Source organism: Phyllostomus discolor, chromosome 10 (assembly GCF_004126475.2).
Source record: "Phyllostomus discolor isolate MPI-MPIP mPhyDis1 chromosome 10, mPhyDis1.pri.v3, whole genome shotgun sequence".
NCBI lineage: Eukaryota > Metazoa > Chordata > Mammalia > Chiroptera > Phyllostomidae > Phyllostomus > Phyllostomus discolor.
This window is the reverse complement of record NC_040912.2, coordinates 92,642,389-92,664,306: the sequence shown is the minus strand read 5'-3', so window position 1 is coordinate 92,664,306 and position 21,918 is coordinate 92,642,389. Positions and strand designations below refer to the sequence as shown.

The following is a 21,918-nucleotide window of genomic DNA, read 5'->3' as shown; positions in this document are numbered from 1 at the left end:
AGCACGTGCGGACCCACGCGCATCCCACCGCACGCCTGCGCTCCCGCCGCGGCCGGGTCGGCGGAGGACGGCCGCATGGGCGTGTTTCAGGGGCTCGGGCCCAAACAGAGAGGCCGGGGACCGCGCGACGCGGGTCAGAAAGCAGCCGCGAGCCAGCCCCGCGTCACCGTGGCCGCAGGGGAGGGAGCCCCCGCCCGCCGGGCACGCCACGGGGCGCGGGGACCACGCAGAGCCGCGCGGCGCCCACTTCCTGTTGGGTGCACGCCGCCTCCCACCGTCCCGCGCTCCCCGCTGCGTCCGCGCGGGCCCCTCGCCGACCTCCGGACCGCGGCGCGGGTGTGGGGCACACGGCGCCCGGCCCCCTCTGCCCGCGGGGTCGCGCCAGCCGCGCTGCAACTTGTGCTCGCAGCCGAGCCCGAGCCCCACGCGCCGAGCCCGCGTTTGCGCCTCCTCCTTCCCCTCCTCCCTCCTTCGCGCCCGGAGGACGGCCCCGGTTCCAGGCTCCGGGCGGCTTTATTCTGCGGCCGAGGGTCACATCCACACGCCAACTGCCCCACTCTCGCCGGAGTCTCCACTTGGGCACGAGCCGAGGGGGCTCGTGTTCCAGATCCCCGCGTTCCATTGCACCTGCCTTCCACGTTACCTCTGGGGATCTGTGGGAGGAGCCGAGTGGGTGGAAAATGTTGCTTCGCTTTGCAAAAGGAAGAAAACTTTGCCACCCAGCCGGAGACCTCTGCCACGCGTAACCAGGAGAGAGACCAGCACCGGGACAGCCTGTGGCTTTGATTTGGCATCTGATGAGCCGGTAGGAGGAAGGAGAAACGAGCTCGGCGCTCACGCCGACCGCCATCCCTCCCGCGGGGCGGGCGGCGGCCCGAGGTACCTGCTCCACCCTCCCTCCCCGCTCAGGTCCCCACGCGGCGTCTCCGGGGGAAGGACCGTGGTGACGAGCTCGCCGCCCCGGGCGGAGGGCAGGGGCCGGGCGAGGAAGCAGGACCGTATTCCGGGAACGAGCCGCCCGGAATCAACTTCTGGTTAAAGTTATGGGAAGCGCGGCCATGGACACCAAGAAGAAGAAGGACGTTTCCAGCCCGGGCAAGAAAAACCCCAGCCAGAAGAGGCGGTCGCTGCGAGTGCACATTCCGGTGAGTCCCCGCGCCGCGGTCCCCGGGTCCCCGCCCTCCGGCGGCCGCAGCCCCGGCGCCGAAGCGGTTAACGCGGGCCGCCCCGCGCGCGCCGTGCGCGCCCCTCCTGTCACTTCGGGCCGCTCGCGGGAAGGGTGGGGACGCGGGGCCGAGCTGGGCCGCCGAGCCCGGGCTCCGTCTCCCTCCCCACCCGCGTGCGGCTGGGGCTCGGCGGCCGTCTGCGGCGAGAGCGGGGGAGGGGGGGGTGGAAGTGGGGGGAAGGGGTGGAGGGCACGCGGCGCGCTCCCGGGCCGGGCCCGCGGGTGGCGGGCTGGGCGTAGTCCCGCCCGGTGCGGGTGCGGGGGGCGGTGCGTAGTGTTGTTTTGTTGGAAAAGGACGGTGTGGACGGCGCTCCGGGGAGGTGGAGCTGCGCGCGGCCGCTGGGACGCAGGGGAGGGGTGGTGGGTGGGGACAGCGGGGGCGGGGGCGAGGGCGGCGGGGTGGCTGCTCGCTCAGAGGGACCCCCTTCCTCCCCAGCCTCCCTCAGGCCGCGTCTGGACCTGGGGCGTGGGGGGGGGGGGGCTCCCCAGAGGCCCGTCCCTTTGCCAGCCCTCGCCCCGCCCCCGCAGCGCCATTTCGAACACGTGGGGGCTCGGGGATCCCTATCGCGGCCGGGGTTGTGGGGAACTTCAGCCCCGGCCACGCGGGCAGCGCAGCGCGGACTTTGGTGCATCGATTGGTCTGCGGCGTCACTTTGTCAAGGTGGAGGGAAGGCGGGTGGGGGGGACGCCCCGCCGCCCGCCCCCTCCCCGCCCCGGGGGCTGGCCTGCCCAGGTAGCCCGCCGCCGCCGCTGCCGCCACTTGTCGCAGCCTCCCCGCGGGGGACCCGGCGACGGGACGGGGCTCAGCTCTCAAGTTCACCCCGAGGAAAACCCCACCCGGGTCACACCCCTGTCCTCCACCAACCAAGTAAACGTTTGCACGCGCGCACACACACTCACACACACACACACTCACACACAACAGAGCGGAAGGCTCCACGGAGAAGGTGATTTTGCTCTCTCGCCGGTCTTGGGCGCGGGGGTGCGGGGAATGCGCGGTGAGCTGCTTCCACACCTCATTACCGACGATCTGATCACCATGGTCCTTCCTGACAGCGACAGGGTGGGGCTGGGGCGGGCCACTGGCCACTCTTCTCCGGGGTCTGTGGAACACAGCTCCCCCTCTCCTGTCTGTGGGTGAGGAAGGGTAGGGTCCCTGGAGCCGACCCCAGACATCTGATGAGGACTTGGGGAGCAGCTTAAAGCTGGGGTGCAGTGACCACTCCTCCTTAGTCAGAGGGAAACTCAGGGAGCAGGTGACTGGACCCCAGGCTGTTGTGTGGCCACTAGTGTGGTGACCCCAAAAATATGCATGAAGAAGTAGTCTTCTGAATCAGCATTCTATCTGAAACTGAAATATTCCCGTTGACATGGCTGATGTGAAAGGTTTGTCAGTGCCCCCCCAAAGCCCCCCAGAGCAGTGGTCACTGCAGTTAGCCATCTCACCCCCCTCCGCGTCTCCCCTTTGTCCGCCGAGGTCATCATTCTTCGCCCCCTACTTCCTGGGGATGTTTCCGTACAATAATTCCCGGGGAAGCTCTTACGAATTTCAAGTGTTACGTGAATATGCTGCTGTTACGTCCACATCAGAGCACCTGACGCGAGAGAGAGAGAGAGAGAGAGAGAGAGAGAGACAGGGGAGAAGCCGACCCTGTCCAGGGCACAGACCATGTTGCCGAGAGGCTGCGTGCGGCGTGGAGGGCGCATGCGGGGTGCTGGGGGGGGCACTGGCGTGGGGGGGCGGCGGCAGGGGCTGCTGGTGATGCGGGAGGAAATCCAGACCTGGGGAAGGGCTGAGAGGCCCGGCTGAGGACCTGGAAAAGCCAGCACATAGTTCGGGTCCTCTGACCACCTGCTGCTGCTGGCGGTGACCTTGGCTGCCTGATCCATCCAGCCCCGGCCCTCAGGGCTGCTTCCTGGGTCATCTCCCTGCATGTGCCCAGGGCTTGGGTGGGGGGGGGTGTGAGCTCTGGGGGCGAACGGGGCTGCCGTCTCCACCCTCACAGGGCCCCGGGGGTCTCGATCAGCAAGCTGGGCCAGGCAAGAGTCCCGATCGCACTGGGGGAATAAGACAGACGCGGGCAGGCGACCCAAGGGCGTGCGATGACAGGTGCAGGCAGTGCCTGCGTTCAGAGGGGAGGGGAGGACGAGGCGGCAGAGAGACACTAGGCCCGGAGATGGTGGGCAGGACGGAGACCAGGTGAGAAGCCCGGGGCTACTCCTGTCAGGGAACCGGCTCCAGCACCCCCCGCGGCCTCCGGGGCTTGGCCGGCTGCTCCCCGGTCCAGGGGGATCCCCTGCTTGGGGAGGAAAGGGTTTCGGAACCGGAGTAACCAGAAAGGGTTGAGGCCAGCCAAGGAGGGCCTTGCAGTGGGGTTGCCAGATTCAGCAAAGAAAGGTGCTAAATGTACTCAGGTTAAAGTAGGATTTCAGAGACACGACAAATAACTATTTTTAACAATTTTTAAATAACTTTAAAAAAAGATTTTATTTATTTATTTATTTTAGAGAGGGGGGAAGGGAGGGAGAAAGAGAGGGAGAGAAACATCCATGTGTGGTTGCCTCTCGTGTGGACCCAACTGGGGACCTGGCCTGCAACCCAGGCATGTGCCCTGACTGGGAATCGAACCAGCAACCTTTTGGTTCCCAGCCCGTGCTCAGTCCACTGAGCCACGCCAGCCAGGGCAAACAAATAACTTGTTAGTATAAGAATGCCCCGCGCACCACTTGGGATAAACTTAGCACTGAAAAGCGACCTATTGTTCGCCGACCTCCCAGCTGACCTGGGTGCTCTGCGGCCTGGCCGGGAAGGCAGGCCCAGGGAGCGAGGGCCTCCACCCGTGGGTGCTGAGAAGAGGGGGTGGCGGTGGCCCACCCGGACAAAGTGCACCGCAGCCTTGCCCGACAGCCCCACGCCACGCCGCAGCCCCTGTCCGCACGTGCCTCCGGCTCGGAGGGGTCCTCCTGGGTGCCGCAGGCCGGTCTGCGCTAGTGCTGGGGTCGGGAGTGCGCCCCATCAGGGGCGACCCTCAGCCAGGGAGGGGTGCAGGTGGACCCTTGTGACGTGCGTTCTGCTTCAGAGGGTCCCTGTGGGGGCCAGCCCGGTAGCCCCCCACGGTTGTCCATCCGTCAGTGTGCTGGCACGTCCGGCTTCCCCGCTCATTCTCCCCCCACCCCCACCCCCACCCCCGGGGATGAATGAACGAACCTGAGTCCTCTTGCTGTCCACTTCGGGGGGATCTAAACTAAGGAGCAAATAAAGGGGATGAAACTACGCTTTCTGAGACTTAGCCTGGTAGCAGCGCGCCAAGGGGGGGGGGGTCACGGGAAGAGGGGTCGGTGTTGGGGAAACCGAGGCAGCCGCCCTGGTAAAAACCAGAGGTCAGGCTCCGAGGGCTGGCCGGCGGCAGTGGCGAGAGGGGACAGACAGAGGGGAGCTGTGCTGTGTCAGAGGGAGACTGGGTGAGCCCAGGGGCCAGGTGAGTGGCGGGGGAGACGGGAATGGCATCCAGGTGTCCGGTGTGAGGAAACGTCCTTGGGGACCATGATGTGCCAGATCACCGCCACAGTGGACGCGCACTGACGGCGGCACATCGGAGGGGAGTTACTTCCCGGTCCCCCAGCTCCAGGCGGTCCCTGGGGCCCCGAGGATGCCGTTTCCAAGGACCTTTGGGATGCTGAGGACAGTGCGACTGTGGCAGCCCCGGGGTGGGGCCGCTCGGTCACACCCATTGTCACCCTTGGTGACAGGGCCTCTGGGGGCCTCTGGTGTCCACGCAGCTTGTCTCTTCTTCTCTGAATCAGGGCGAATCCCTTCTGGACGTGACCGGCTTCGGTCTGCACCCCCGAGCCCCACGCATCGTCAGAACTGTGACCCAACGGGTCGGCAGGTGCCGTCTGCAAACCTCCAACCCCGGGCCCGGCTCTCCTTAACCATCTCACCGGCCTCCTCCCGGTGGCTCCTGCTGGCCTGATGCGCCAGCACAGGGGAATTCATTTCAGGGGGCGCCCTGGGGCCTGCCGGCTGCAACGGGTGATGGAGAGCTAGAAGGGCGAACTAATGCAACGCAAACATTGAACTCGATTGGTGGGAGAAAGGCCCTTGGCCTAACCCGGGATGCGGCCTTTGCCCACTTCCAGTCTGTCTCTTAGGCGGTTTGGGTCAGCTTTCTGGGAAAGCATCCCGTACCCCCGCCCCTGGGGGTGGTGTCAGGGGTTCGAGAAGGTGGAGGAAAGACCACATGCAGATCCCCCGGGGGCGCGAGGGGCCCACGGAGCAGCAAGGTGGGCGCAGTGTCCGGAGAGCCCCAGCGCGCCCAGCGGGCACCTCGCCTGAGCTCCCTGTGCTCTTAGCCACCCGAGCTGATGTGCCGCGGGGATAACGGTGAGAGGGAGGGACTGGCTTTAGCAAATAACTCGTTCGCGGCGGGTGGCGTTCTGCCAGGACCCTGCCAGAGAAGCTACTGCTGGGGACCAACCTGCTGTCTTCTCGTTCTTCGCCTGAGAGAGAGCGGCTTCCCGGTTTGCGCTGAAATCCGTGCATCTCAGACTTGTGCTCATCGGTGGCTGTTGGCCGGTGACTGGTGGGTCGTTGGAACTGTTTGTGAGCCAGGGACAAAGCAGGCGACCGGTGGGGCGTGGGGACGGCTCTGTAGAGAGAAGGACCCACACAGGGCCCCAGGGCCCACGGAGCCAGGGGCCAGTGTTGTTCTGCTGACAGTTAAGTATTCACGAACACGCTCCCGGGCCTCTCGGGAGAGGAGCCCCAGAGGTCCCTCACTGTCGCTGGAGACAAACTGGAAATAGAGCCCGGAGCGGCGGGCCAGTCACAGAAGGTTGTGGAGCCTCGGCCGGGCGTGGGCGGCCGCCCCAAGTGATGCCACCGCCTGCGGTGTGTCCCTCCGGAGGGGAGCCTCGCGCCCTCCATGCTGGTGACGGGCCTGTGACCGGCAGGCTCCCTCCAGCCACGTCCACTAGCTCGGGCACTCGCCCGGGCAGGGGGCACGGCCCGGAGTGGGGGAGGGAGCAGGAGCTGCCCTCCTGTCCCCAGGGCTGGGGGACTGCGTGCCCATCACACCGCCCACACGCCCGGGGCTGAGGCCCCTGGGAAGGGAAATGGGGTGCCCTGCGTGCCCTGCAGCACAGGCAGGGCGTCAGTTTTGACCTCAGCTTCGACCTTGGTCGGTTGGGGCCACCCTGAGCAAGGGTTAGGGTTTAGAGCCGTGCTTTCCAAACTGCGGCTCCTGGGCCAGCCCAAGTAGAACCACGTTTGAAATATGAAGCCCAGGCCTCAGCCCAGGCCTCAGCCCAGGCCTCAGCCCAGGCCTCCCGAGTCAGGGCCTCTGAGGAGTGGGGCCCGTGGCTCTGCACTTCTGACGAGCTCCCGTGGGAGTCTCACGTCTACGTGGGTTTCACAGCAATTGGCTTCCAACTTCCGCCGTGGTGACGCCGACCCCTTTCATCTGCCCCCATGAGCTTGCTCCTTCCTTCCTTCCTCCTTCCTTCCTCCTTCCTTCCTCCTTCCTCCCTCCTTCCTTTCTCTTCCCTCCTTCCCTCCTTCCTTCCTCCCCCCTCCTTCCTTCCTCCCCCTTCCTTCCTTCCTCCTTCCTCCTCCTTCCTTCCTCCTTCCTTCCTTCCTTCCTTCCTCCCCCCTTCCTTCCTTTCTCCTCCCTCCCTCCTTCCTCCCTCCTTCCTTCCTCCCTCCCCCCTTCCTTCCTCCCTCCCTCCTTCCTTCCTTTCTCCTTCCTTCCTTTCTCTTCCCTCCCTCCCTCCTTCCTTTCTCCCCCCTCCTTCCTTCCTCCCTTTCTCCTCCCTCCCTCCTCCCTTCCTTCCTTTCTCTTTCCTTCCTTCCTCCCTCCCTTCCTCCTTCCTTCCTTCCTCCTTTCCCTCCTTCCTTCTCTACTTCCTTCTTCCTTCCTTCCTTCCTCCTTCCTTCCTTCTTTACTCCCTTCTTCCCTCCCTCCCTTCCCATCCACACATCCATCTGTGTATCTGCCTATCTGTCTGTCCATGCGTCTGTCTGTCATCTGTACTTGACTGGCTGTTGATGAGAAGAGAGAGCCTTGGCTAGTGGCTGTTGAGCAAAGGTAGTCCATTTTCGGCTTCCAACACAGACAAACGTTCAGATCAGCCCCAGCCGGGGAGCCTGCCAGGGGCCCGTCTGCGGGGCCACACTGGAATATTTCCTGACTCAGCATCTCAGTGGCTGAGTGCGTCTCGGGTGCCCCGAGCACAGGCTCTTGGGGGCCCAGCGTATGACATCGGGACCTTCGGGAGTCAAGCGATGCAGTGACAGAGCCCCCAGAACGGTGCTGAGGCCCTGGGGTTTACACCCAGGCCTGGGTGACCCTCCAGGAGTGGGCAGGGTGGGCGAACGGCCGGCCGGAGAGTGGGCTCCCGCTGCGTGCTGGTTGGATGCCAGCTCCGCCGAGCCCGCCCGGCGCTGGAGGGAACGGGCAGGTGGGGCACGGGTGCGGGAAGGCTCCACCCTGCAGAGCGGGTGCGGGCCTCGGTGCGTCTGCTCTGAGCAGCCTGACGAGAAATGCAGCTGTGACACCCGGACCCCTCTTTCCCCGGAGGGCGTCTCTCCCGCCAGGGGACAGAGACGAAGCGGCGGCCCCCTGGGGTCTGTGGGCTCAGTCTCGCGTCTCGCCACACCTCGCTGACTGGTCGGGGCTCCCGGTGCTTTGCCGGCGTCCCGCTCTGCCCGTGGTCCCTGGGCTGCCCTCCTCTGGCAGAACCGCGGGCTCCGTACGCTGGTGCTGGTCTGCGGGGGGGTCGCACTCTGGTGGTGCTCCGCGTACAGGCGGCGACAGGAAGGACTCGGGAGCACGTTGTCCTGCTCGGGGCCTTCTCAGCCCTCCCTCGCCTACCTTCTAGGTCCGTCCGTGCCCTCTGCACCCATCCAGGCAGAGAAGTGTGCCCGGAAATGACGCCGTGTCGTGACTGTGTGTTTTCTCTCACTTTGCCTGTTTTGTTGTGTTCAGCTGCCGCCAGCCACAGTCTGTTCCTGGCCACCCCTGCCCTTTCACGGGGGTGGCCACTGTCCCCGAGGAGGCTGCAGGCACTCTCACGGGCCGGGCTAGAATCCGGTCCCCTTCACCCCATTGGCCTCCATTCGCCCTCCCTCAGACCCGGACCCGTGCGTGTGAGTGCTCGTGAAAGGCCGGCCTCTCCCACTTCTTGTGAGATGGTGGGCCAGCCCATCTTGGTGGTAACCCCACGACACCGACCCAGATGCCAAAGTGTTGTCAATGTCATTTTTTAAAAATCTATTTTTATTTATTTATTTTTAGAGAGGGGCGAAGGGAGGGAGAAAGGGAGAGAAACATCAACACGTGGTTGCCTCTTACATGCCCCCGACTGGGGACCCGGCCCACAAATCAGACATGTGCCCTGAGTGGGAATCGAACCGGTGACCCTTAGGTTCACAGTCCGGTGCTCAGTCCACTGAGCCACACCTGCCAGGGCTCAACATCTTTTTAAAAGAAAAAAAATTATTGATTGATTGATTTTAGGGAAGGAGGGGAGACAGAGAAAGAGAGAAATATGGATTTGTTGCTCCACTTATTTATGCACGTATGGGTTGACTCTTGTACGTCCCCTGAGCGGGGATCGAACCCACAAGCTTGGCGTAGTGGGCGGGCGCTCTAACCCACTGCACTGCCCTGCCGGGGGTGCGTACGCCTTATACAACGTGGGGCGTGTGCAAAGGCCAGTGAAGTGAGCAGCCGGGTTGAAACCGAGTCTTCGATTCGCTTGGGTGATTGGCCGTGACCTTGCCGTGCGCCGGGCAGAGGAGCCCCCGGGGAGTGAGGCCCCGTCCCTGAGGCTCACCCGCAGGGGGTTCCCGAGACCCCGCTGCGCAGCGCATGCAGGCGGGAGGACGTGCTGGCCGTGAGCCGGCCGCGCTCCCCCCAGCGGAACCAGGCGCCTCCCTTGCACCCGCTTCAGCCCCGCGTTGGACTGGCTCGCCCAGCTCCCCCTCGTCTTTCTTCTTCTGCGTGCTTTGAGAATAACTTGATCTCCCTCGTTTCCTTCCTGCTCACAGGAAGCCCTTCTCTGCCAACTCAGGGCTTGTCGGGGACCCATCAGATACCGCCCGGGCTTTGGGGCCGCTGCCAGCGCCTCTGGGCTTTGATAGCCAGACTCCAACCTGGCTGCTGCTGAGTGTTTGACAGTGGCCAGCTTGCTCTTGGGAACCCCAGGGGTCCCACCTTTTCTCCTGGGAGGGGCAGAGGCTGGGGCCTGCAGCGGGAAACCTGGCCGCTTTGCCAGCCACCGGTGGGGGCACGGGGTAGGGGGGACTCGCCCCCTTGTGCGGAGTCTGGTACGGGGCCGTGCCGGGAGGGGCAGGGCAGGAAAAAAGGGCACCGGGGGCCAGGGGAGAATTTGAGAAAGCAAGGGGGCAACTTCTCAGCTGGTGAAGAAAGGGGGATCTGAGTCTTGGGGGGCCGTGTTTATGGTCACGCAGGGGTAGAGCTGGGACCGGACCCTAGCTGGCTGGTTGGTCTGTTTCTCAGGCCCTGCGCTAGGCGTTGAGGATGTGAAGAGAAGCAAGGTCGTGACTGGAATCGTGTCCCTGAAAGACACGTGGAAGTCCCAGCCACCAGGACCTGGGACCGTGGCCTGTTTCGGAAGCAGGTTCTTCACAGATGTTGTTGGCCGAGCTGAAGGGAGGTGGGGTGCGGCCCCTCATCCAGGACGGCGGGTGTCCTCCTGGGAAGAGGAAAGTTTGGCCACAGAGACACAGGGGGGAGATCTCGTGACCACGGAGGCAGACACGGGAGCCATGCCGCCACGAAACATGGACACGTGGGGCCGCCAGATGCTGGGAGGGGTTTTGGAGGGGCTTGACCCTGCGACACCTTAATTTGCAGCCTTGGGCGCCCGTGGGGTGCCAGCATGTGTCCGTGGTTTTGAGCCACCCCGCTTGTGGGGCTGCGTCACGGCAGCTCCAGGGACCTCGTAGGGCAGGGTCCCAGCCCCCAGAGCACAGCTGGGGCTGCCAAGAACTGTCAGCTCTGTCCTGCCCAAGGGGGTGGGGCCAGGCCCACGGAGCCTCCTGCTTTTCCCTGCCTCCAGGTCAGGTCTGCGTCTCTGGCCCCACAAGGTCCAGGTCCTGCTCTGTGTCCTGCCCCTGAAGACTCCAACACACACACACACACACACACACACACGCACACACTGCTCCTTTCTGCCCTGGCCGAGCAGACGCTCGCTGGGCCCTGGGCTGGAAGCTGCGGTCACCCAGGGCCGCTCTTGTCTGTGGCTCGTGGTAGGAGCCGCGCCCCAGAGAGCCTTCTGCCTCCTGGAAGCTCCGATGCAGCTCCACGGGTGTTTTGCTCCCGGTGGCTAGGACTGGTTGGTACTATTGACGATCGGACAGCATCCGGGCTGGCACGGTTGTCCTCAGGTGCAGCCGATACCGACGGAGCCCTTGCTGTGTGCCCGGCATCTGCTTTCCCATACGCTGTCTCTCTTCATCTCTGAAAGAGCCCTGTGAAAGATTGCGGCTATCCGTGTTACGATCTTGGCCGTAGAGAGAGGAGTGTGAGCTGTTGACAGCTCGCAGCCATCCCTGCCCAACCCGCCAAGAAAACTCTGTCTGGTGTTTGGAATCCCTTCCCTGGGTTTTCTGGTGGCTCAGCTCGGCCCCGCCCGGCCCCAGGCCCCTGAAGCCTGGGACAGGGACCCGTCCAGGCAGCCTGAGGTCAGGGGACAGGACTGCTGGGTAGGCGGGCCCCACCCACGGGGTGGGCGCCCGGAGGACGAAACCCCTGGCCTGCAGCTGCCGTCCGGCGGCTTGCCCTTGGGGCTGACCCGACCTCCAGACTCTATTCGGTTCCTTTCGAGGTGAAGGTCACGGAAGGCTATTTGTCCACTCTCCTTGTCTCAAAAGGGAGTCATCCGTCTTCTGTAATCCCATAGGTCTTAGTCTCTGGTTCTTTCTAATTTTTTTTTTTTTTTGAGAAACCAAACATTAGAATAAACAGTAAACCAGGAATCAGGAAATCTCACGCTGGCTCTTCTGCCTGGAACAGAAGGGCCGCTGCCCGCCAAGTCGGGGAACATGACCCGGGAGCCTGCTGCGCCAGGCACCCCGCAGGGCTCGCAGGGTGTCCCGTGGCCCAGCCCGGCCCGGCCCGGCCCCCCCCCCCACACACACACAAGAGGGACCTCGGGCCCAGGGCACCGACTCAGTTCACTTCAGCTGCTACTGAAACATCCCGAACGCAGTGACTTAAAACAGCAAACATTTATTCTTCCTCAAATCTGTATATATATATCATACATACTTATTGACATATGATAATAGTTCACTGCATTGCTATGTAATGATACTAATACATAATAAAATATATGAATACATAACTATAATCCATTAATGCGTTACTCAGTTATGATATGGTAATAGTTTAAGATCATAAACAGGTTAATGCATTACATAAGCTGTGCTATTGGATCACATGCTCTCTAGTTAATACCTGGTAGAGTATATGATTTGTGCTACGCTTTCCGTTTCTGTACACACATGCACACACCCGAGCGTGCACCCTGTGGTCCCCGTCAGGCTCCGGCCCCGTGGCTGTGGGGAAGCCGCGCTCCCTCCCCGGGGACAGGTGGCCCACAGGCGCCTGTCGGTGAGGGTGGGGGCAGACGCCCACGGACCAGCAGTGGGGCCTGGCCCTCCCAAGCTGGGCTGGCGGCCACAGTGCCACCCGACCCGTGCCAGGCTGGTCCCCAAGGATGAGTGGCAGTGTCGGGGGAACAGAGAGGTCGCTTGTCTCTTCGCTGCTCGCCTTTGCTCGCTGGAGTGTATTTTGAGATTTGCAGAACGACCTCGGGGCCCCGGTAAAAGAATCTTCTGGGCTCAGCGACAGGCAAAGGCCGAGCAGCGGAACCCAATGGGCCGAAGGGGGGAGCTCGGCCAGGTGGCTCCCCCGCCAGGTGCAGAAGTGGCCCTGGGTGTGCGTGGAGGCCCCCGTGTGCCAGAGAGGGTGGAGGCTGGGCCCCGGGGCCACTTAGCAACTGGGGATGCGGCTCTGAGAGGTTCGGGGTCTGGCCAGTGGGACGGCAGGGAGGGAACCTTGGGGATTCTCCTCGGGGCGTGCCAGGCGGGGAGAAGACCCTCTTGGGCAGCTGGCATCGTGGCCACAGGTGAGGGAGCTTCTACAGAGCCCCAGCCCCATCAGCCCTGGCCCGCCCTGGCCCTCGGCCTGGAGCACCTGCTCCTCAGGTCGGGCCAAGAAACGATTTCAAAGCAGCTCTGTGTTTTGCTGCCTCAACAGCCAGCGCCATGGGCGGCGGGCAGGGAGCACCGAGTCTTTTCCGGGCAGAGCCAGGCCCCGGGTTGGCACCGTTGGCCTGGCCTCCATCCACCCCCTCCTTCCCTGGACGTGGCCACGAGAGACCCCAAGCAAAGTTCTGCAGGCTGGGCACGTGGGCCTAGCGTTTACAATGAAATGTCCTGAGGTCAGCTGGACCCATTTGGTTATTGCATTCCTTGTTTAATGATAAGCAAATGCCCTTTGTTACCTTGACCTACAAACTATTCTTAGCCTGTGGTTTTGGCCCTTGAGTGGCGGGGGGAAGAGTGAAAGCCAGAGCCGGGCAGAGGGAGAGATTTACAACGAAGGCCTCAGCTGACTCCATGTAGCTTTCTGGAACTGGGATGACCGCCCCCTCCCGCAGAGTGGCCTTCTTAATTAGACCAAACACGCCTTTGAGGATGGGGCGCATCCACACCTCCTCAGGTCCCGGCCCCAAAAGCACTAGCTCCCAGGCGGCCGACCCCTGATTATGGTGAGAAAAAGCAGAAACCAAGCAGCACCGTGGGAAGGAAAAAAAAAAAAGTGGCGTCTTTGAGAATCCAAATGCGCGGTCCACTCTGTGCGAACCAGTTCCCAGCAATCCAAATGAATCGATTCTCGACAAATCTTAGGGGAGCCAACGATGGCACGGCGAACGTTTTCAGACAAACCGGTGGTGGGTCAGCTGGAGGACAATTTCCAGGAACGTTATTGTGTGAGCTTTTGTTTTTCTCTCCTGCATCTCCTACATGGGGAAGTTATGTGGGCTTTTTGCTCAGACTAATTGACTGCTAAGAGCCCCCTAAAGGTGGCAGGAGGTATTTTAGATGGCACTCGAAAGCGGTCTGGCGCCCCGGTGTAGGGGTGCTGAACTCGAGGGGGATAAGGGCCCGAGGTCAGAGGGCAGCCCCTCCGCCTCCCTCGCTCCCTCCCCCTCTTCCAGCTGCAGGAGGCCGGGAGCTTCCGTGCACCAAGGGGACAGGCGTGTGGACCTCACGGTCGTTTGCACCAGATTCGTGAGAACAGAGCCCTTTGCTGAGCTCCCCACAAGGGTGGCTGGGAGGGGCGTGAGTTTGGGAGCCAGGGAGTGTCCTGGGGGCAGTTCCCTGCCGCTCTCTGGGCCCCAGATTTCCCGCCTGTGAGTGTGGGTCGCAATCCCACCTCAGAGGGGAGGACGACACGAGACACGTGGGTGAAAAGCAGGAGCACGCTGCTCTGGGAATGCTGGTGTCCTCTCCCCTAGAAAGCGGCCCGTGGGGAAGACCACCCTAAGACCCGAAGGCCAAGTTTGGGGGCGGGGCTGCTGAGAGTTGGGGCGGTGGGGGCGGAAGTTGAACCTGGAAGCGGGACACTGTACCCACAGGGCTCCAGAGTGGCCCCTGTGTCGCCCCTGCCTCCGCAGGCCTCCCCCTGGAAGCCCTCCCAGCTGCCTCCTGGCCAGTTGGTGCAAATCCAGAGAAGGGCGGAGACCACGGTTCACGACCGCCACCGCCACCTTTGTCCTCAGAGAGTCACACGTCCCCCAGGAGCAGCGCTGTGACTCCTGCCCTTTCGGTGGGAACCGCTGAGCCTTGGTCTCTCTGTGGCATCTGTGTTCGCCGCTGCACTCAGCTCAGGACCGGCCTTTGGGCCCCGCTTCCCAAGTGGCTCTGTTGGTGCCAGGGCTGCCAGCACCCAGGAAGTACATTCCCTGGGCAGGTGGCCCAGCGGCACTGCCCACAAACCCAGTGACCTCTCCCTGCTGGAGGCCACAGGGGCCTCTGTTTCCTGAATCTCTCCTTTGGCAGACGGGAGAGACACAGGCCGGGCGGCATGTAGCCCCTCCTCTGAGCGCCCTGGTTCTCCGAGCTCCCTGTGATCTGAGGGATCTGGATACTCCCCTCGGCGGACAGAGGCCGGGACCGTTGGACCTGTGTGCCTCCCGGTCTTGCAGGACGGGGGACCCTCGGGGTGGGGAGGCGCCGGGCCCTCCGGCTGTCTCCTGCCTCCTGCACCCATCCGGCCCTCCTCAAAGTGCCCAGTGTGACCCACACAGCGGGTACTCCCTGCATGCTCTCCTAGCCTCCACCGCGGCTCCTTTGGTTCTGAAGGTCCTTGTATCTTGAGAAAGCTCATGTCACGGGTCGCCCAGCCATAGCCACAGTGAACGCCAAGGGCGCCTCATCTTCCAGCTGCAGTGGCATCAGGCGGTTGTCATGGTGCAGGTCCCACCCCCTAGGAGGCAGGACTTTCTGAGCAAGCAAAGTGTCCCAGCTCCTTCCCCTCGAGTGTGGGGGAGAGGAGAGGGGCCGGACTCATTTCGAATTGGGCATGTTTGTGCATCAGCTAACTCAAGCCTCATGACCCAATGCCATCATTGTCCCCATTCTCCAGGTGGGAAATCTCTGATGCAGAGCCCAGGCTCCAGTGCCCCCATACCCCCAAACCACTGCGCCCTGCAGCCCACAGGACGTGCGTGCGTGGAAGGGACCGGGGCATCTCCCTCCAACCGTTGCTCTGGGCTGATGACAGATGCTCACGTCTGAAGTCATGGTTTGGACCTGCAGCTGCCGATGGGCTCCCCTTGGGCACAGCTGCCCGGCACCAGGTGGACCCCCGGCACCAAGCCCCGTGAGCCTCGGTGGTCTGCATTGCGGAGCGTCTCCCGGCCCTGACTTACCTTCACAGCCCCTGCTTCTAACCACCCTCCATTCCCAGCAAACCTTTTTCTGAAAAATAAAATTTTATTGATTAATTGTTTTGGGGAGAGAGAGAAAGCTAGAGAGAGAAACATCGATCTGTTGTTCCACTTATTCATGCATTGGTTGACTCTCGTATGTGCCCTGAGCGGGGATCGAACCTGCAACCTCGTTGTATGAGGACGATGCTCTGACCAGCAGAGCTGCCCAGTCGGGGCCTCAGCAAACATGGTTTTACAGCAATGAGCAGCCCTTGGCTCAGTGAGAACTGATGGGTTTTAGTGTTTTTTTCCTAATGCCGCTGTCCAACAACTGTACTGGTTTGTCTTCGGATTCCCGGAAGGAGTACCAGCTTTCACGTAAGGCCGAAATAGAAGGACTGACCCTCGGACCCCTGGCTGCGAACCAGGGGCTTCTCTCGTCGTCCGCTTTCCTGTGTCTTTGCTCTCCTGCCCTTATCTCTTCCCGTCCTTTGTCTCATCGCGGCTCGGTTTCACCAAGCTTGAAAAACCTGCCTTCTGACCCAGTTCTGTTCCCTGCGGTTGCCACACCAGCCAGGAGGCACCGGTGAGGCGAGTTCCCATGGGGACATGTCCCTGGTGCCCGAGGCCGATCTGCGTGTCCCTCCGACTGTGAGGTCGCCTGTGAGTGAAGTCAGAAATAGTCATCTCTCTCTTTTTTTAAAAAAAATATTTTATTTATTTATTTTTAGAGAGAGGGGAAGGGTAGGAGAAAGAGAGGGAGAGAAACATCAATGTGTGTTTGTCTCTTGTGCACCCCCTACTGGGGACTTGGCTCACAACCCGGGCATGTGCCCTGACTGGGAATCGAACTGGCGACCCTTTAGTTCATAGGCTGGAGCTCAGTCCACTAAGCCACACCAGCCAGGGCAGAAATGGTCATCTCTTAAGCACCAGGTTAGCTACTCGGCACCACGACAGTCCCTGTCCCATATTCTGTCGTTTAACTCTTGGTCAGCTCTGTCTGATCCGTATTATTTTTTAAAATCCTTACCGAAGGATTTTTAAAAAGTTGATTTTAGAGTCAGAGGTAGGGAGAGAGAGAGAAAAAAACATCCGTGTGAGAGAGAAACTCGAGCGTTCCTCCCTGACCGGGGATCAAACCTGCAGCCCAGGCACGTGCCGGGACCGGGAACTGAACTGGAAACCCGTTGGTGTACAGGACGACGCTCCAATCATCCGAGCCACCTGGCCCAGGCTGCCTGGTTCCTATCATTGCCCCGTGTTTGCAGCTGGGGAAACTGAGGCTCAGGTGGGCCGAGTGGCGTGCCCAGGGGGCGCGGCTGGGCTGGGGAGGGGCGAGGCCGCCGTGGGAAGCAGGCGTGGCTGTGTCCACATCCCACGCGCCGCCCCCGCGAGACTGCCTCTCACTTCCCCTTCGAACCCGGACGGGGTGAGGCGGCCCTCGCGGCCTGGGTGCGGCCTGTCACCCGTGTGTGCTCCGGGGACCCTCCCTCGTAAAGGCCATGACGGCGAGCTGGGGCGCTCCCCGGGGCCGGTGGGGGCAGTGACTGACGTCACCGGAAGCGCCCGGCGCGCAGCGAGCTCGCACGAGGTGTGACGATCCAACGCCCCCTTCTTCACTGGCTGGCTGCAGGGGCGGGGAGTCCCCAGGAGCGAGCGGGGTGGCCCTGTCCGGAGGGGCGAGGACTGCTCCCGGCGGGGGGCGCAGCCTCACTCCCACGCCGCCCCGCCCCGCCCCACCCGCCGGGTTTCTCCGTGGCGGCCGCCGGTTCTCCTCCCTGCAGGGCAGCTCACCCCCCTGCGCCGCAGCGTCCCTCTGCAAGGGAGGCAGCGCCTGCACGCGAGCCGCTGGGACTCCGTGCGCCCCGCACGAGCGAAGGAACACGCAGATCCCCGTGGCCTGTGTGTGTGCGGGTGGCGCTGTGGCGCTGGGCTCCGTTCCCGGCCCTTCTGATGGCTACCCCGCTTCTCCTTCCTTTCCCCCGCCCCCCTCCCTGATGCTGCATCCCACACGCACCTGGTCTTCCCGCTGTCTCCTGGGTGTGTACGTCCCACTGCCCACGGCAGGGGGCGGGGGCGGGGTGTGCAGGGGTGGGGACGGCCGGGTGTTGTGGACGGTGGGGCGGCTGGGATCGCAGGGCTGGGCCTCAGCCCGGGAGGCACCGGGTCCTGGAGCCATCACCACCCTCGCAGAGGGACGGTGTCTGCCGAGCACCTGAGCCCTGCTTGTCCCCTGGCTCTGTGCTCAAGTCTCCTCCTCCAGGGGGTGCTTTGGGGGTCAGAGGAGGTGGCACAGAGGGCAGGGACCCCCATTCCGAGCAGTCCCCACGCCCAGAGCCTCGGGGAGCCAGGAGGGCCGAGTCTGGCGCCAGCTCGGCCGTGCTGAGGGCCTGAGTCTCGGCCCTTCTTCCCCGCCCTGCGTCCGGCTTCCTCAGCGGGGAAAAGCCGGTGGTGATGGCCCCCCCCCCTCTTAACCTGAAAATGACAGTCTTACCACACGTGCCCCAGTCTCTGACCCACTCCCCACATAAAACTGTCCAACTTACAAAAAATGTACGCAGGGACCGTTGTTAAACGGCTCGGTTTCAGAAATAGAAATGATTTTATTGCCAAGCCTGTGATTTTTGATCCCTGTCCCCTCCCTTTTCCCCGAAACCGTCTCTTCCCTTTTCTGGGCTCTGCGCTTGGAGGCGGCTGTCCCCTGGTCCTTGCGCAATCTTCACGGAGGACCGGCTGCTTTAGGGCGCGTGTCAGAGACCCGGACGAGCAGGGAGGTGCTGGAGACCGGCGGGGCCTGCCCTCCACGGGCCTCACTGGAGCCGCCTCCCGCCCTTGGGGTGAGGGGAGAGGAGGGGAGCCCCTCACCCAGGCGGAGACAGGGCATGACCCCAGCTCCCTTTGCCTCTGCACAGAGGGGTCCGAGGACTGCGTGGGTGTCAGAAGTGCCCAGCCTGACGGTGCGCTCAGTCCACGGGAGAGAGTGACACGGAGTAAGACATTTGGATGTGCAGTGTGTGGGGGCCTGGTCCTCCTGGCTGGCCCCCACCCCCGCCCCTCCAGCCAGGGCCGACGCCCTAGGAGTGTGGTGGCCTTTGGGGCCCCCCAGGATGTCAAGGGTTCACGGTGAGACAGTGAGGATGAAAACAAAAGCCAGTACTTTTCGCTGAACAGGGGAATGCATCTCATTGGTACCTAGCTCTGGAAAGACACAGAACAGCGTTGGGAAAAAAGAACACCCCCCACCCCCGTCCCCCCACCCCCGCCCACCCTGCTCTGTGGAGCTGTGGTTCGGGGTCCTGGAGCCCAGGTCAGAGGCTGCAGGAGCAGCTGCCCTTGTCTGGGGCTGGGGCAGCGGGGTGGGGGGGGGGTGTGAGTGGGGGTGCACCCAGCAGGTTCCAGAAAAGAGGAAGTAGCCGGCCAAAAGCAGAAGCAACTTTCGTGCCAGAGGCCCCAAACCCAAGGGCCTCCAAGGGGGAAACAGGTTCGAGCAGCAGAACGCCCGCCCGAGGGCGTTCCAGCAGCAGGAAGGCCTCACTCGGGCTCCAGCTCTGGAAAGCCGTGCGCCCCGATTTTTTTGGCCTGGGACGAGGCACCCATTTGTGGTCGTCACCAGACTGAGCCCCGGCCATCGCTGAGTTCCTTCACTTCGTGTTTGTTCTTCAGTGTTTCCGCACCAGGCTGTTAAAGGCCCGGTGCTCGACAGTTGTCTTGGGGTGCGGGGCGGCAGGGGAGGGGGGCCGGGTGGAAGTCAACAGCTTGTTTGTTGGAGATGTTTCACAGGATTCCCGGCTCACGCTCCTGCCGCCGCTGCCAGAGGGGATGTGGGCTCACTCTGGCCCCCTCCCTCCCACTTCCCCACTTCTGGGGGGGAAGCAGGTGGAACGTGACCTTGGAGGCTGAGGGGCCAGCCTGGGGTCATAGGCCACAGCTCACTGACGACCTCTGATTCGCAGCCCTCAGATCTAGCTTCCAGGAAGACTCCCAGCAGCCGGGCGGGAGACTCCCAGCAGCCGGGCGGGAAGGGCCAGACCCCCCACCCCCACCTGCACCCCCATCTTCCCTTTTCTCCTGGGCTCCAAAGCGGACACACGGTGGAACCTGAGTCAGTCACCCCTCCGTGTGTCCCTGGCAGACGCCCTGGCAACAGGACGGTGGCGGGCGGGGGAGGGGACGTGTTCTTTCCTGGACACAGGACAGCGGAGGACAGTGAGTCTGAGGGACTCTGGGAACTTAAGGGTCTTAGGGTCTGGCCACCTGGGTTCAAGTCCGGGCTCAGGGGTTCCCGCTGCCTGTGAGCGCCGGCTGGTTTACCCAGCGAGGCCGACCGCACCTGGGAGCCCCAATCTCCCACCCTTTTGGTTGCCCCGGGGTCGAGCACAGCACGGTGACCTTCTGTCTGCTGTGCCCATTTTCCTCTCTAAGATAAAGGGATTTCACGTTTGCCCGCGGGGTCCTTTGCGATGTTGGTAAACAGGCACATTGGCTCCCTTCTTCCAGGGGAAGCTTTGGTGGGGGGGGTCCTGTCAGTGAAGTACTCGTGAGTCCCCTGAGGCAGGGGGACCTGGCTCGTCCTGGACACGCAGGGCGAACCCCCACTGCCCCAGGGCAGCAAGCAGTCCATAGTGCCGGCTCGGACGACCTCTGGCTCGGGTCCCAGGGCCCCAGCCTGCCTCGTTCTGCGGTCACCGGGCTGCCAGCGTCGGGCTCCCTGGGCCCACGGTGACGCCACCCCGTGCCCTGCAGCCCTGCAGTGTCCACTCTGTGATGGCCACACCGTCCTCTGGAAAAAACGGCAGCGTGCCCAGAGCAGCCCCCCCTGACTGGACCGTTCAGCAACAGTGGGGGTGAGGAGCAGAGTCGTGCCCCCGGGACCCCCGGGAGGGACTTGTTCGGACGAGGTCACAGGGGAGCCGCTGGTCCTGGATGACGGTGTCCTTGTGGGAAGAGAGACACAGACGCACAGAGAGAGGCCGGGAGAGGGCAGAGGCAGAGGCCGGCGTGGTTCTGCCACAAGCCGGGGTCGCTGGCACGCCCAGGAGCAGGGACGGACGGGGGACCCTAACCCTCCCCCCGCTCTAGGGCTCAGAGGGGGCTCCGCCGGCGCCTTCACTGTGGATTCCCAGCCTCCAGAGCTGGGGGAGGAACAGACGTTTCTGTGGTCAGAAGCCACCTGGCGTGGGGTACCTTGCCTACGGCAGCCCGGGAAGTGAACACAATAGGGTGTGTGTGTGTGTGTGTGTGTGTGTGTGCGTGTGTTCACCCTCTGGCTTTGGCTCTCCTGGCCTTCTAGACAGAGATGGTTAGAGATGGGGGAAACTGAGGCATGACAGCCCTAACCCTGTGCTTCCCCAGCAGTCCTCTGGCGCCCTGAGACCCTGGGACTCTGTGGGGGGGAAGGGCACACCCAGGGGGACTATGGTGGCCAGCACCCCCCGGTGGGGGAGAGAGCGCGGGCCAGCCAGCCACTTCCTCCCAAGACGCTTCATCAGGAAATCCTTTTCCTACGCAGCTCGCCTGCCCGGGCCCGAGAGCGTGCCAGGGCAGTGGGAGTGTGCCCGAGCTTGCTCCTCTCTCCCCCACGCCACCCTCACGGCTCACAGGCAACTTCCTAAACAGTCATTAATTTTCACTCCGCACTCCCGCAGCCCCCACCGGGAAGAGGCCCGTGGGACCAGGACCTGCCCGGGCCAGGACCTGCCCAGGCCGGCTCCGCGCAGCGCCAGCCCCGCCCCCTTCCTTGCTTCCTTCCTCACCTGCCACAGGATGTGGGGGTCCTCCCTGGCTGCGGTGGCTGCGGGGTCAGACCAGATGACTGCGCAGGCCGAACTGGGACGTGCTCTTTAAAGCTCGACACTGTCTTTCGTGTCGTGCTCTCGCTTTGAGCTGGCTCGGGAAGTGGAAGGTGTGTGTCCGTGGTTCCACCCGGCTGGTCGGAGCACAGAGGCCCCAGGTCTCGGCCTGTGAGGGCTGGCGGCTCCGCAGCCGGCGAGGGGGTGCGGGTGGAACCCGCTTGGCCTGGCCCGCGGGCTGCTGGGCGGCAGGCAGGGGGCGCAGGGCTGTCTCCGGAAAAGCAGCCCGCGCCGTGGCGCTTGCCATTGGCTGTGGTGTAAACACTGCTCCGTAGGTGGTGTCACCGTGACGTCACTCCGTGCAGCAGGGGCGAGACGCCCCCCCGTCCACGCCGGGAGCCTGCGTGAGCCCCTTCCGGGTGCCAGGCCAGCGCCACAGGGTTGCACCTCCACGTGCCCTGGCCTGGCGCCCCCGGGGGCAGGAAGAGTTGGGTCTAGAACACGGACCCTGGGGGACACACTCTGCAAGGGGCTCGGGGCACAGGCCGGCCCAGCCCTCACAAAGCCCGTGGGCGCCTTGCACTGTGTGCCCCCGGTGACCTTGGGTCACCTTGGGAGGGGCCGGGGTGGGAGTCTGCAAGGCCCCACACAGGGATGGAGACCTGCAGGGACCCACTAGGGGGCAGAGCCTCTCCCTGGGTTCCTAGACAGACAGGCTGGGGAGAGGTGCTCGGGCTGCCGTCCCCTGAGGGTGTGGCTTGAAAAAACGGGGACAGAGCTGGTAAGAGAAGGGAAAGTCCGAGAACACCACTGGCCTAGGCCCGACCTTGACCCCGCAGGTGCCCGAGCAGCCAGGTAGCTACACCTCACCCTTGGCAGGGGACGTGCCCGGCAGCCCAGGGTCTCCCTTCGGAGGCTTTGCCAAGCATG

The 21,918-nt window shown here is 63.4% G+C and overlaps 1 protein-coding gene across 1 annotated transcript in view; it reads left to right on the top strand.

Annotated features, from left to right (window-relative positions):
* Window positions 1-534: 534 nt before the first annotated feature.
* The window catches only part of PRKAG2 (protein kinase AMP-activated non-catalytic subunit gamma 2), a 178,945-nt gene continuing 157,561 nt past the window's right edge, over window positions 535-21,918 (top strand). Inside the window, 1 exon segment of the mRNA XM_028525536.2 lies at window positions 535-1,145. Coding sequence (XP_028381337.2) covers window positions 1,044-1,145 — 102 coding nt within the window. The 5' untranslated portion in view covers window positions 535-1,043.